This window comes from Antennarius striatus, chromosome 10 (assembly GCF_040054535.1).
Source record: "Antennarius striatus isolate MH-2024 chromosome 10, ASM4005453v1, whole genome shotgun sequence".
In the NCBI taxonomy this organism is placed as follows: domain Eukaryota; kingdom Metazoa; phylum Chordata; class Actinopteri; order Lophiiformes; family Antennariidae; genus Antennarius; species Antennarius striatus.
The window spans coordinates 11,177,832-11,192,357 of NC_090785.1; the positions used below are offsets into that span (position 1 = coordinate 11,177,832).

General features: G+C 42.0%; 2 protein-coding genes across 2 annotated transcripts; both read right to left on the reverse strand.

Annotated features, from left to right (window-relative positions):
* Nucleotides 1-855: 855 nt before the first annotated feature.
* LOC137603186 (protocadherin beta-15-like) lies at nucleotides 856-3,199 on the reverse strand. Its single transcript, XM_068326424.1, has one exon. The coding sequence runs from the start codon at nucleotides 3,181-3,183 to the stop codon at nucleotides 856-858; it is 2,328 nt and encodes a 775-aa protein (XP_068182525.1). The 5' UTR covers nucleotides 3,184-3,199.
* A 3,301-nt stretch (nucleotides 3,200-6,500) lies between these two features.
* LOC137603187 (protocadherin beta-15-like) lies at nucleotides 6,501-10,391 on the reverse strand. The gene is made up of 2 exons (XM_068326425.1): nucleotides 8,054-10,391; nucleotides 6,501-6,575 (listed from the first exon to the last, which is right to left on the reverse strand). The coding sequence occupies exons 1-2, from the start codon at nucleotides 10,373-10,375 to the stop codon at nucleotides 6,501-6,503; spliced, it is 2,397 nt and encodes a 798-aa protein (XP_068182526.1). The 5' UTR covers nucleotides 10,376-10,391.
* Nucleotides 10,392-14,526: the final 4,135 nt, after the last annotated feature.

Below are 14,526 nucleotides of genomic sequence, written 5' to 3' on the forward strand. Positions count from 1 at the left end.
AAACACATCATTAGAAGAAGAACCGACCAACCTCATTTTGAAAGTCAGTCTGAAGTACGTAATCATGACAATTCTACAGAGGATGAATGACTCATGATTATTTGTTATCTCGTTTAGAAAAGGAAGGCATTTTGAAAAGCATGACTGCAAGGTGAAAGTAGGTAATAAATTGACATGATGTTAACTGTATATAGAACTGATCATGTGATCAGACGATGATATTTACCAGTAATTTGGGTTTTTTTTAGAAATACATCATATATTGCATCATTTATGCTCCAGTCGATCAGAGACTTTGAAGTTAATATATTAACTTAGAGATAACTTAATTCAGGCAGATATAGTAAATTTTGATTTGAGGAAGTATGACACAACATAACATTTATCCATTACCCTGCAAAACTCAAACAAAGAGATATCAACTATGTAAGGCTGATCCACTGGTCTGCCTCAAGAACGCTATCAATGGTTAAACAATTAAAATACGGAGAGTCACATACAGTATCCATAGTGAAAAAATGCAATGTTAAGTTAACAACATAAAATGACCATGGTGAAAAGTTGTGAAACGAAAAAAAAAAGGCTGAAAACAATTATGAAATAAACAGCAAAAAAAATTCAGAAAACCACGCTGAAATGGAGAAATTGAAAAATACCATGCAATAACTGTAGGGAATTTAATCTGCAATTTGACTACTGAAATGGAATAGTTAATGGAAACGATGAGATGCAATTAGGAAATTAGATAGAAAACTGCACAGGAAGTATTTCTAAAACAATACCTTGAAATCACAACAACAACAAAAATCATCCTACGAGCTCTTTAAGGAGTTTGAGTTGATTGAATTTGTGAAATCATACCTCAGGACTATCTTCTATATCTCCAAACACATCAGCAAAGTCTGTTGGGCTTTTCCTCAGAGTCTGTTCAGCAGGCAGTGTGTTGTCATTGTATGACGTCACAAACTTGAAGTCACTGGTTCTAGATCCTGTTGTCAGGTATGCGTCATAATTGTAAGCGCTGCGCAAAGTTCCTGTGCCGTCAACATCTGCGTAATTAGGAGGCAGATAAGCGCCGGGGATGGTGACTGCTCCATCAAACAACAGTCTGGGTTTTCTCCTGCGACAAAACCTCACACCCAGGATGATGATGATGAAGGTGAGAAAAAAGGTGGACACACACACCAGAGCGATGATCAGATAAGACGTCAGTTTGGAATTCTTCTCGTCGTAAGAAATGTCCTTCAGTTCTGGCACCTCAGCCAAGTTATCAGAGATGAGTAAATACATGGAGCAGGTGGCAGAGAGAGAGGGCTGTCCGTTATCTTTCACGGACACAATCAGGTTCTGTTTCATGCTGTCAGATTGTGAAATGTCCCGCTGGGTCCGGATCTCTCCACTGTGGACACCAATAGTGAAAAGTCCCGGATCGGTGGATTTGACTATCTGATAGGACAGCCAGGCGTTCTGTCCAGAGTCCGCGTCCACCGCTATCACTTTGGACACCACAGAGCCTCCGTGGGCAGCTTTGGGGACCAGCTCGGTCATGAACGAGCTGCCCTCCGGGGCGGGGTACAGGATCTGAGGACAGTTGTCATTCACATCCGATATGAACACACTGACGGTCACGTTGCTGCTGAGCGGAGGAGAACCGTTGTCTCTGGCCATCAGGTGGACTTGAAAACTCCTCATGTGTTCATAATCGAACGACCTGACAGCGTGGATCACCCCCGTGTCTCCGTTCACAGACACGTAGGAGGACACCGGGGCACCGTTCACCTCACCGGCTAACACAGAATAAATCACGGTACCGTTTTGTCTCCAGTCGGGGTCTCGAGCAGTAACGGAACATAAAGTGGAGCCAGCTTTGTTATTTTCACTCACATATGCGCTGTAGGACTGTTCCTCAAACACAGGGGGGTTGTCGTTGATGTCTGCTACAGACAAGTGAAGACTTTTGGAGGAGGACAGAGGTGGAGAGCCCTCGTCAGTGGCAGTGATTGTAATGTTGTAATCAGACACCACTTCACGGTCCAGTTGTCCTGTGGTCACCAGAGAATAATAGTTTTTGATAGACGGAACCAACTTGAAAGGGACGTTTTGCTGAATAGAACAGCGGACCTGTCGGTTCTTCTCAGAGTCTCGATCCTGCACGTTAATGATGCCCACCTCTGTACCAGGTGACACGTTCTCAGGCACGGGATTGGTCAGAGATTTCAGGTTTATAACAGGAGCGTTGTCATTCACATCAGTGATAGAAATAATGACCTTAGAATAAGATGAAAGACCCAATCCATCTTTTGCTTTGACGCGAATTTCATATGATGAAGTGGTTTCATAGTCAACAGCACTAATTAGTCGGATCTCTCCTAATTTACGGTCGACACTAAAACGGTTCTTTAAGTCTTCAGAGAGGTGCACAAATTCATACGTCACGTCTCCATTGACCCCCTCGTCTGCGTCAGCTGCGCTCACTGTGACCACTACAGTGTCTACAGGAGAGTTTTCAGGCAGACTCGCTTTATAGACGTCCTGGCTGAACACCGGGGCGTTATCATTAGCATCCAGTACAGTGACGTGAATGACTACAGTACCTGATCTCTGAGGAGAGCCGCCATCCAGAGCTGTGAGGAGCAAATTAAGCTCTTGTTGATTTTCTCGATCAAGCTCTCTATCGAGAACGATCTCTATTGTGTTTTCATTAGCAGACAGAATAAAATGATCGTTCTTCTTCAGGCTGTAGTGCTGAACGGAATTTTGACCGACATCCGCATCGTGCGCTCCGTCAATGACAAAACGAGCTCCCTTGACTGCAGACTCCTGAATTTCTATATTGATTATTTCCTCGTTAAATTGTGGTGAGTTGTCATTGATATCCTGAACATGAAGAGTGATGCGATGAAGCTCCAGAGGATTCTCCAGCACCAGATCGTGTTTCAGGACGCACGAAGCTTTGTCTCCACAAAGCCCCTCTCGGTCAATCCTGTCGGCGACGATCAGTTCCCCGTTACTCAGGTTTATGTCACAGAAACGTTTATCAGTCCCCTCGGCGTCGATGCGGGCTCTTCTCTTGGAGAGAGCTCCCATCTCCAGCCCGAGATCCTTGGCAAGGTTTCCGACAACCGATCCTCGTTTCATCTCCTCTGGAAAAGAATAGCTCATATCCCCATAAACTCCATGCATGAAATAGACAAGGAAGTAGAATGTAAACGGTTGAAACATGATGATGGTAAAGTCCGTCGTTTAGAATAAATTTTCAAGGACCTCAAAGAATCAACACAATGGACAACGTTAATCCGCATAACACGACGAGCAGTACGTATTTTGCAGTGGTTGGGTCTAAACGTACTGGGCGGATATCTAAGTCTGTTCACAAAGAATAAATGAGTAACCCATATTAAGGCTGGTGCACAGCGACACCGTGAGTCAAAAATATACAATATCACAGCATTTGACACATATAAAAATCTCCTAGTCTATAGTAGTCGTTTCATTCATCTTTGAATGAAACAGAACATTTACTTCTATGTTTGAAACACAGGGATCAGCAGCCACTTCAAATTAAGCCTCATTGTCAACAAGTGGATGTAGTTTGTCTGGTATCAAGGTGTGAAAACAGCCCGCCACGTGTCACACCTTTTTTTAAGATAATACATGAAAGCTATATGTAAAGCAAGGGTTGCAAGTCAGTTCACATAGTCTTTAACATATCAATCAGCACAAGAGGATAACATTAGTTAGTTAGTAAGTTAGTCAATTTATTTTTTCGGACATGTTAATATAACAGACTTCACACCTTCATCACATTTACAACATCAACAACAGCATAAAAAAAGGTTCTAACGGGTAGAGGCCAATAGGCTTGTGAAATTCCCGTCCCCCAGAATCAACAAACATCTCTTTCATTACAGTATGTAATCACCAAACTCAGACATTAAAAGTTTTCATAAATACCTAATGAATGCTGCCATTGAATAGATTCCCTGAGACACAAGGGCATTGAAAAAATATGTCTTCATTTGCGAGTCCAACACAAATCTGAACAGATATTTGCGAAATAAATTTAAAGGGGGAGATGATTTTTTTGACATTATATCAAGGGATCATCTATGCATGGTCCAGATCATATCCTCATTCTTCACTGCATACTTCCAGGAATAAAAAGCAATACAGTCATACTTCAAAAAATATACATATTAGATTGAAATCTGTATTTTCAGGTTCTTCGTGTTTTTTTATTTGTTTCAAAAGATCAATGTACGTATATTTTTGCAGAGTGATATTGAGCTCAAATATTGTGTGAAACGTGTACATGACAAAAGGTCCTTCTCTTTTTTAGAGCATGAACGAGGTTATTTTGTTTTTGTTTTGGTTATTCATATTAACTATGTCATTGTACCAAAACATTGTAATGATTTACCATCATGTAATTTCATAAGGTGTTTGTTTGATCAAGCCATGCTTCAAATATGCGTGAATACAATCTTTTTTGTCAGCTCCAAGGCTGAAGTTACAGCGTTCATCATGAAATTCAATCCAACTCGGGTCATCCCAGCCTGGCATCTTACAAACTGCATTAAGTTGCCTTGAAAAAAAGATTAATTTTATGATCCTGCAATGCTATACATTAAATGACAAATGTGAAATGTGCTTAAATTCAGATAAATATACATCTTCTGTTACACTGGGATCTCAAGGGGAAAAAAATAAAACATGAAGACAAAAATCAGTACAAAAGTGGAAAAGTTAGAAAAGTCACTATGAGAAACAGCACAAGCTTAACATAACTTTACCACCACTATACAACTACAATGTAATTCAATGTTGCAAACCAACAGACTGCCTCTTGATTTTTGAAGAATTTATATAATTCTAACTCCTCAAATAAAGGGGAAATTAATTACTTTCATCTAACAAATTCTAGCAATTCTTCCATTTCTTTTATGGTGAAAAAAAATCAATAGGGAAACAAAATCAAGATGTAGTGGGACGTTGAGTGTCAGCTGAAAAGTCAAAACCAGGCATCACCTAATGGTGGACCCGTGACCACTCTCTGATAAATTCACGAGAATAGATTTTCTTGGCCCATTTTTACTGATGGTTGCAGCTATAGACAGCGGGCGCTGCTACTCCAGTTAATATGGTAGTAGCGCCACTCAGTTTACCTGCGTGCTCAACGCACCTCAAAGTGCCACAGCAGCCCGCTGCAGCTACCACTATGAGTTTACTGCTAGAGCGGAGCACAGAGGAAGGGAGACAATGAAGACAACACGGCTTGTTCCAAACAAGGAAAGGTTGATCAGGAAAACCGCTGGTTAACAATGAGTGGACGAAACTTATGTTTATTCTTCCATCAGGCAGGTCAAAACCATTTTACCTCCTATGGTCTGAACACGTATCATTAATTAAAAGTGGTTACGTGAAGCGCCACTATGAAACAAAGCACTATGAAACAAAGCAAAGCGATTTTGAGCAAAGTTATCCCCTGAAATCTGAGATGAGGGCAAAATCAAATAACAGCAAAATGCAAAAGGATGTTCACTAAAGGCAAAGTGGATTTTGGGGCAACGTAAAAATCTTTTAGTGGTGGGACAGTTGTGAGATGCTTCAACAGCAACTAGAAAATCAGAAATATTAACAGCTTGATGCAGCTATTCAGAGAGCACCATGTATATCTTTGGCCATTGATGAGACTACAGATGTTACTAATGTCCAGCTTTTATGTGTATCAGGTTCCTTCACAAAGATAAGGAGCTCTTTGCAGGATGCAACACCACTATGAAACACACACAAGAGGAGAGAACATCAATTTGGCAATAAAAGACATGCTGACAAAAAGGTGCGTAGATCTGAAGAGGGTGGTCTCTGTCACCGGGCCATGGTGGGAAAAGAGAGGGGGGCTGTGCCACACAGTCAAGGTGTACCTTGTGTGCACCTTGACTGTTTGGATCGACGTACAGCTGTGAGTCAGCTTTTTACACCATGAACATTATCACAAACAATTACCATTCTAGGCTCACCAATTAGCACCTACTTGTCTGCTTCCAACCAAGATTTAAATTACTGGCAGGACAGTCACATGCCCCTTTCTTTCATGAAGAACGTACTGTTTGCATTTTCCACCTGAAAGAGCTTTCTGAATATGATTATGTTTTTTAATCTAAATGTAGGCCTTCGGTTCTTCAGGCTGGGATGTCTTCAATATATGAGAAAAAAAAAATTCAGCTGTTTGCACTTTATTTTTAATATAGGTTTGTGTTTTCTTCAATCTAACATAACGACTTTAAATATATTTTCCTGGGTCTACTTTTATTTATGGTAAAAGCTAGCTGTGCACTCAGTTAAACCTATACTGCATTGAAAATTGATAATAAATGAAAATGTGGACATAGTGGCTGGCTATAAGACACAAACTGGACTTGAGTTCGCACCTTCTACTGGGAGGGAATTTTAATACCTGAACCTCCCTAAATTTTAATAGTGCCCCTGCTCTAAACCCTCTACAGTTCGGTTATCAGACCCACTTGGGAGTTGATGATGCTGTCATCTACCTCCTGCAGAGAGCCCATTTGCATCTGGATAGTGGGGGAAGCACTGTGAGATTCACCTTCTCTGATTCCTCTAGTGCTTTTAACACCTTCAGCCAAGGCTGCTGGGTGAGAAGCTGGGGGGGGGGGGGGTGTCGACACCTCCACCGTCTCCTGGATCAGTGACTACCTGACGGGCAGGCCACAGTTTGTCTGTCTGGGCAGTGTTCTGTCTGAGATGGTGGCCAGTGATACAGGAGCCCTTCAGGGGATTGTACTGTCCCCTTTCCTCTTCGCATTATATTATTATACACCACTGATTTTGACTTCAGGAAAAAGAGGAGCACGCCACAACCAATACACATCCTGGGAGAGGTTGTAGAGGAGGTGGAGTACTACAAGTACCTGGGCGTGAATATCAATAACAGACTGGACTGGAAATCCAACACCGACTGTCTACAAGAAGGGGATGAATAGACTCTGCTTCCTGAGGAAGTTGAGACCCCTCTATGTATGCAATAAGATGTTGGAGATGTTCTATCAGTCTGTTGTGGCCAGCATTACCTTCCTTGATGTGGTCTGCTGGGGGAGCAGCATCGGAGCCAGCAATACCAACAGACCAAACAAGCTGATTAGGAAGGCAGGCTCTGTGATTGGCTGTAGTCTGGACACTGTGGAGGCTGTGGTGGAGAGGACTCTGAACAAACTGTTATCCATCATGGATAACCCTGCTCACCGTCTCCTCCACACACTGGACAGAAGTGGAGCTCCTTCTCCAACAGACTGCTACATCTCCACTGTCGAAGGGACAGGTACAGTAAATCATTCCTGCCACAAGCCTTCGCTCTGTACAACAGCTTACATATCAGATAGAGTTCCACCAGTGTGATATTTAAATACGACTTTCATTAAGTCCTGTGTGTTGCCAGAGTGCCACACTTAATAACTTTATACTTGCCATGCTAGGGTATTATTATTGTTAATATTGTTAATATTATTATTATTATTATTCCTTTTCCCCTTATGTCTTATTTTTTCTTCAATGTATATTTTCCCTGTTTCTGTTTTTTCTTTGTGTCTGAATTCTGCTGCAACATTTAAATTTCCCAGTTTGGATAAATAAAGTACATCTTTTCTTGTCTTGAGTAGATAAGTACTTCCCAATGTAAGCTCACTGATTAGTGTGGCCAGTTGAACAACATCAAGACATTCACAGGGCCCAGACAGCTCCGTAAACTGGAGTTACACCTGACTGTAAGAGTCAGGTGTAACTCCAGTTAACTGCTTTATTGTGTAAAAAATATACAGTTTTATTACTTGACCTGGCTACATGTTAGATTTCATGTGTTATAAAATGCCATATGACAGCATTAAATATGAAAACTGTGAGATGAACTTGTGTTGAAACGTTAATCCCACACCTCAACTGACAATACAAAAGATGATTTAAAGAGTAATGCTTTACTTCAAACAAATCAATTAATAATCATACTATTAGGTAAACATGTCACCATGATTCATCCTACCTCAGTGGATGTTTCAAGATCTCCAAACACATCAGCAAAGTCTGTTGGGCTTTTCCTCAGAGTCTGCTCAGCAGGCAGTGTGTTGTCATTGTATGACGTCACAAACTTGAAGTCACTGGTTCTAGATCCTGTTGTCAGGTATGCGTCATAATTGTAAGCGCTGCGCAAAGTTCCTGTGCCGTCAACATCTGCGTAATTGGGAGGCAGATAAGCGCCGGGGATGGTGACTGCTCCATCAAACAACAGTCTGGGTTTTCTCCTGCGACAAAACCTCACACCCAGGATGATGATGATGAAGGTGAGAAAGAAGGTGGACACACACACCAGAGCGATGATCAGATAAGACGTCAGTTTGGAATTCTTCTCGTCGTAAGAAATGTCCTTCAGTTCTGGCACCTCAGCCAAGTTATCAGAGATGAGTAAATACATGGAGCAGGTGGCAGAGAGAGAGGGCTGTCCGTTATCTTTCACGGACACAATCAGGTTCTGTTTCATGCTGTCAGATTGTGAAATGTCCCGCTGGGTCCGGATCTCTCCGCTGTGGACACCAATAGTGAAAAGTCCCGGATCGGTGGATTTGACTATCTGATAGGACAGCCAGGCGTTCTGTCCAGAGTCCGCGTCCACCGCTATCACTTTGGACACCACAGAGCCTCCGTGGGCAGCTTTGGGGACCAGCTCGGTCATGAACGAGCTGCCCTCCGGGGCGGGGTACAGGATCTGAGGACAGTTGTCATTCACATCCGATATGAACACACTGACGGTCACGTTGCTGCTGAGCGGAGGAGAACCGTTGTCTCTGGCCATCAGGTGGACTTGAAAACTCCTCATGTGTTCATAATCGAACGACCTGACAGCGTGGATCACCCCCGTGTCTCCGTTCACAGACACGTAGGAGGACACCGGGGCACCGTTCACCTCACCGGCTAACACAGAATAAATCACGGTACCGTTTTGTCTCCAGTCGGGGTCTCGAGCAGTAACGGAACATAAAGTGGAGCCAGCTTTGTTATTTTCACTCACATATGCGCTGTAGGACTGTTCCTCAAACACAGGGGGGTTGTCGTTGATGTCTGCTACAGAGAAGTGAAGACTTTTGGAGGAGGACAGAGGTGGAGAGCCCTCGTCAGTGGCAGTGATTGTAATGTTGTAATCAGACACCACTTCACGGTCCAGTTGTCCTGTGGTCACCAGAGAATAATAGTTTTTGATAGACGGAACCAACTTGAAAGGGACGTTTTGCTGAATAGAACAGCGGACCTGTCGGTTCTTCTCAGAGTCTCGATCCTGCACGTTAATGATGCCCACCTCTGTACCAGGTGACACGTTCTCAGGCACGGGATTGGTCAGAGATTTCAGGTTTATAACAGGAGCGTTGTCATTCACATCAGTGATAGAAATAATGACCTTAGAATAAGATGAAAGACCCAATCCATCTTTTGCTTTGACGCGAATTTCATATGATGAAGTGGTTTCATAGTCAACAGCACTAATTAGTCGGATCTCTCCTAATTTACGGTCGACACTAAAACGGTTCTTTAAGTCTTCAGAGAGGTGCACAAATTCATACGTCACGTCTCCATTGACCCCCTCGTCTGCGTCAGCTGCGCTCACTGTGACCACTACAGTGTCTACAGGAGAGTTTTCAGGCAGACTCGCTTTATAGACGTCCTGGCTGAACACCGGGGCGTTATCATTAGCATCCAGTACAGTGACGTGAATGACTACAGTACCTGATCTCTGAGGAGAGCCGCCATCCAGAGCTGTGAGGAGCAAATTAAGCTCTTGTTGATTTTCTCGATCAAGCTCTCTATCGAGAACGATCTCTATTGTGTTTTCATTAGCAGACAGAATAAAATGATCGTTCTTCTTCAGGCTGTAGTGCTGAACGGAATTTTGACCGACATCCGCATCGTGCGCTCCGTCAATGACAAAACGAGCTCCCTTGACTGCAGACTCCTGAATTTCTATATTGATTATTTCCTCGTTAAATTGTGGTGAGTTGTCATTGATATCCTGAACATGAAGAGTGATGCGATGAAGCTCCAGAGGATTCTCCAGCACCAGATCGTGTTTCAGGACGCACGAAGCTTTGTCTCCACAAAGCCCCTCTCGGTCAATCCTGTCGGCGACGATCAGTTCCCCGTTACTCAGGTTTATGTCACAGAAACGTTTATCAGTCCCCTCGGCGTCGATGCGGGCTCTTCTCTTGGAGAGAGCTCCCATCTCCAGCCCGAGATCCTTGGCAAGGTTTCCGACAACCGATCCTCGTTTCATCTCCTCTGGAAAAGAATAGCTCATATCCCCATAAACTCCATGCATGAAATAGACAAGGAAGTAGAATGTAAACGGTTGAAACATGATGATGGTAAAGTCCGTCGTTTAGAATAAATTTTCAAGGACCTCAAAGAATCAACACAATGGACAACGTTAATCCGCATAACACGACGAGCAGTACGTATTTTGCAGTGGTTGGGTCTAAACGTACTGGGCGGATATCTAAGTCTGTTCACAAAGAATAAATGAGTAACCCATATTAAGGCTGGTGCACAGCGACACCGTGAGTCAAAAATATACAATATCACAGCATTTGACACATATAAAAATCTCCTAGTCTATAGTAGTCGTTTCATTCATCTTTGAATGAAACAGAACATTTACTTCTATGTTTGAAACACAGGGATCAGCAGCCACTTCAAATTAAGCCTCATTGTCAACAAGTGGATGTAGTTTGTCTGGTATCAAGGTGTGAAAACAGCCCGCCACGTGTCACACCTTTTTTTAAGATAATACATGAAAGCTATATGTAAAGCAAGGGTTGCAAGTCAGTTCACATAGTCTTTAACATATCAATCAGCACAAGAGGATAACATTAGTTAGTTAGTAAGTTAGTCAATTTATTTTTTCGGACATGTTAATATAACAGACTTCACACCTTCATCACATTTACAACATCAACAACAGCATAAAAAAAGGTTCTAACGGGTAGAGGCCAATAGGCTTGTGAAATTCCCGTCCCCCAGAATCAACAAACATCTCTTTCATTACAGTATGTAATCACCAAACTCAGACATTAAAAGTTTTCATAAATACCTAATGAATGCTGCCATTGAATAGATTCCCTGAGACACAAGGGCATTGAAAAAATATGTCTTCATTTGCGAGTCCAACACAAATCTGAACAGATATTTGCGAAATAAATTTAAAGGGGGAGATGATTTTTTTGACATTATATCAAGGGATCATCTATGCATGGTCCAGATCATATCCTCATTCTTCACTGCATACTTCCAGGAATAAAAAGCAATACAGTCATACTTCAAAAAATATACATATTAGATTGAAATCTGTATTTTCAGGTTCTTCGTGTTTTTTTATTTGTTTCAAAAGATCAATGTACGTATATTTTTGCAGAGTGATATTGAGCTCAAATATTGTGTGAAATGTGTACATGACAAAAAGTCCTTCTCTTTTTTAAAGCATGAACGAGGTTATTTTGTTTTGTTTTTGTTTTGGTTATTCATATTAACTATGTCATTATACCAAAACATTGTAATGATTTACCATCATGTAATTTCATAAGGTGTTTGTTTGATCAAGCCATGCTTCAAATATGCGTGAATACAATCTTTTTTGTCAGCTCCAAGGCTGAAGTTACAGCGTTCATCATGAAATTCAATCAAACTCGGGTCATCCCAGCCTGGCATCTTACAAACTGCATTAAGTTGCTTTGAAAAAAAGATTAATTTTATGATCCTGCAATGCTATACATTAAATGACAAATGTGAAATGTGCTTAAATTCAGATAAAAATACATCTTCTGTTACACTGGGATCTCAAGGGGAAAAAAAAATAAAACATGAAGAAAAAAATCAGTACAAAAGTGGAAAAGTTAGAAAAGTCACTATGAGAAACAGCACAAGCTTAACATAACTTTACCACCACTATACAACTACAATGTAATTCAATGTTGCAAACCAACAGACTGCCTCTTGATTTTTGAAGAATTTATATAATTCTAACTCCTCAAATAAAGGGGAGATTAATTTCTTTCATCTAACAAATTCTAGCAATTCTTCCATTTCTTTTATGGTGAAAAGAAAAATCAATAGGGAAACAAAATCAAGATGTAGTGGGACTTTGAGTGTCAGCTGAAAAGTCAAGACCAGGCATCACCTAATGGTGGACCCGTGACCACTCTCTGATAAATTCACGAGAATAGATTTTCTTGGCCCATTTTTACTGATGGTTGCGGCTATAGACAGCGGGCGCTGCTACTCCAGTTAATATGGTAGTAGCGCCACTCAGTTTACCTGCGTGCTCAACGCACCTTGAAGTGCCACAGCAGCCCGCTGCAGCTACCACTGTGAGTTTACCGCTAGAGCGGAGCACAGAGGAAGGGAGACAATGAAGACAACATAGCTTGTTCCAAACGAAGAAAGGTTGATCAGGAAAACCGCTGGTTAACAATGAGTGGACGAAATTTATGTTTATTCTTCCGTCAGGCAGGTCAAAACCATTTGACCTCCTATGGTCTGAACACGTATCATTAATTAAAAGTGGTTACGTGAAGCACCACTATGAAACAAAGCACTATGAAAAAAAGCAAAGAGATTTTGAGCAAAGTTATCCCCTGAGGTCTGAGATGAGGGCAAAATCAAATAACAGCAAAATGCAAAAGGATGTTCACTAAAGGCAAAGTGGATTTTGGGGCAACGTAAAAATCTTTTAGTGGTGGGACAGTTGTGAAGAAGCTAAAGATGAGATGCTTCAACAGCAACTAGAAAATCAGAAATATTAACAGCTTGATGCAGCTATTCAGAGAGCACCATGTATATCTTTGGCCATTGATGAGACTACAGATGTTACTAATGTCAAGCTTTTATGTGTATCAGGTTCCTTCACAAAGATAAGGAGCTCTTTGCTGGATGCAACACCACTATGAAACACACACAAGAGGAGAGAACATCAATTTGGCAATAAAAGAGATGCTGACAAAAAGGTGCGTAGATCTGAAGAGGGTGGTCTCTGTCACCACAGATGGGGCCATGGTGGGAAAAGAGGGGGGGGGCTGTGCCAAACAGTCAAGGTGTACCTTGTGTGCACCTTGACTGTTTGGATCGACGTACAGCTGTGAGTCAGCTTTTTACACCATGAACATTATCACAAATAATTACCGTTTAGGGCTCACCAATTAGCACCTACTTGTCTGCTTCCAACCAAGATATAAATTACTGGCAGGACAGTCACATGCCCCTTTCTTTCATGAAGAACGTACTGTTTGCATTTTCCACATGAAAGAGCTTTCTGAATATGATTATGTTTTTTACTCTAAATGTAGGCCTTCGGTTCTTCAGGCTGGGATGTCTTTAATATATGAGAAAAAAAATTCAGCTGTTTGCACTTTATTTTTATTATAGGTTTGTGTTTTCTTCAATCTAACATAACAACTTTAAATGTATTTTCCTGGGTCTACTTTTATTCATGGTAAAAGCTAGCTGTGCACTCAGTTAAACCTATACTGCATTGAAAATTGATAATAAATGAAAATGTGGACATAGTGGCTGGCTATAAGACACAAACTGAACTTGAGTTCGCACCTTTTACTGGGAGGGAATTTTAATACCTGAACCTCCCTAAATTTTAATAGTGCCCCTGCTCTAAACCCTCTACAGTTCGGTTATCAGACCCACTTGGGAGTTGATGATGCTGTCATCTACCTCTTGCAGAGAGCCCATTTGCATCTGGATAGTGGGGGAAGCACTGTGAGAATCACCTTCTTTGATTCCTCTAGTGCTTTTAACACCTTCAGCCAAGGCTGCTGGGTGAGAAGCTGGGGGGGTGGGTGGGTGTCGACACCTCCACCGTCTCCTGGATCAGTGACTAGCTGACGGGCAGGCCACAGTTTGTCTGTCTGGGCAGTGTTCTGTCTGACATGGTGGCCAGTGATACAGGAGCCCTTCAGGGGATTGTACTGTCCCCTTTCCTCTTCGCATTATATTATTATACACCACTGATTTTGACTTCAGGAAAAAGAGGAGCACGCCACAACCAATACACATCCTGGGAGAGGTTGTAGAGGAGGTGGAGTACTACAAGTACCTGGGCGTGAATATCAATAACAGACTGGACTGGAAATCCAACACCGACTGTCTACAAGAAGGGGATGAATAGACTCTGCTTCCTGAGGAAGTTGAGACCCCTCTATGTATGCAATAAGATGTTGGAGATGTTCTACCAGTCTGTTGTGGCCAGCATTACCTTCCTTGATGTGGTCTGCTGGGGGAGCAGCATCGGAGCCAGCAATACCAACAGACTAAACAAGCTGATTAGGAATGCAGGCTCTGTGATTGGCTGTAGTCTGGACACTGTGGAGGCTGTGGTGGAGAGGACTCTGAACAAACTGTTATCCATCATGGATAACCCTGCTCACCGTCTCCTCCACACACTGGACAGAAGCGGAGCTCCTTCTC

What these genes read in the sequence shown, in the direction of transcription:
- LOC137603186 (XM_068326424.1), bottom strand. Translation starts at nt 3,183, where the DNA reads ATGCATGGAGTTTATGGGGATATGAGCTATTCTTTTCCAGAGGAGATG.
- LOC137603187 (XM_068326425.1), bottom strand. Translation starts at nt 10,375, where the DNA reads ATGCATGGAGTTTATGGGGATATGAGCTATTCTTTTCCAGAGGAGATG. An exon ending in ATCTTGAAACATCCACTGAG is followed by an intron (nt 6,576 to 8,053) that starts GTAGGATGAATC and finishes CCCACTATCCAG; the next exon opens with ATGCAAATGGGCTCTCTGCA.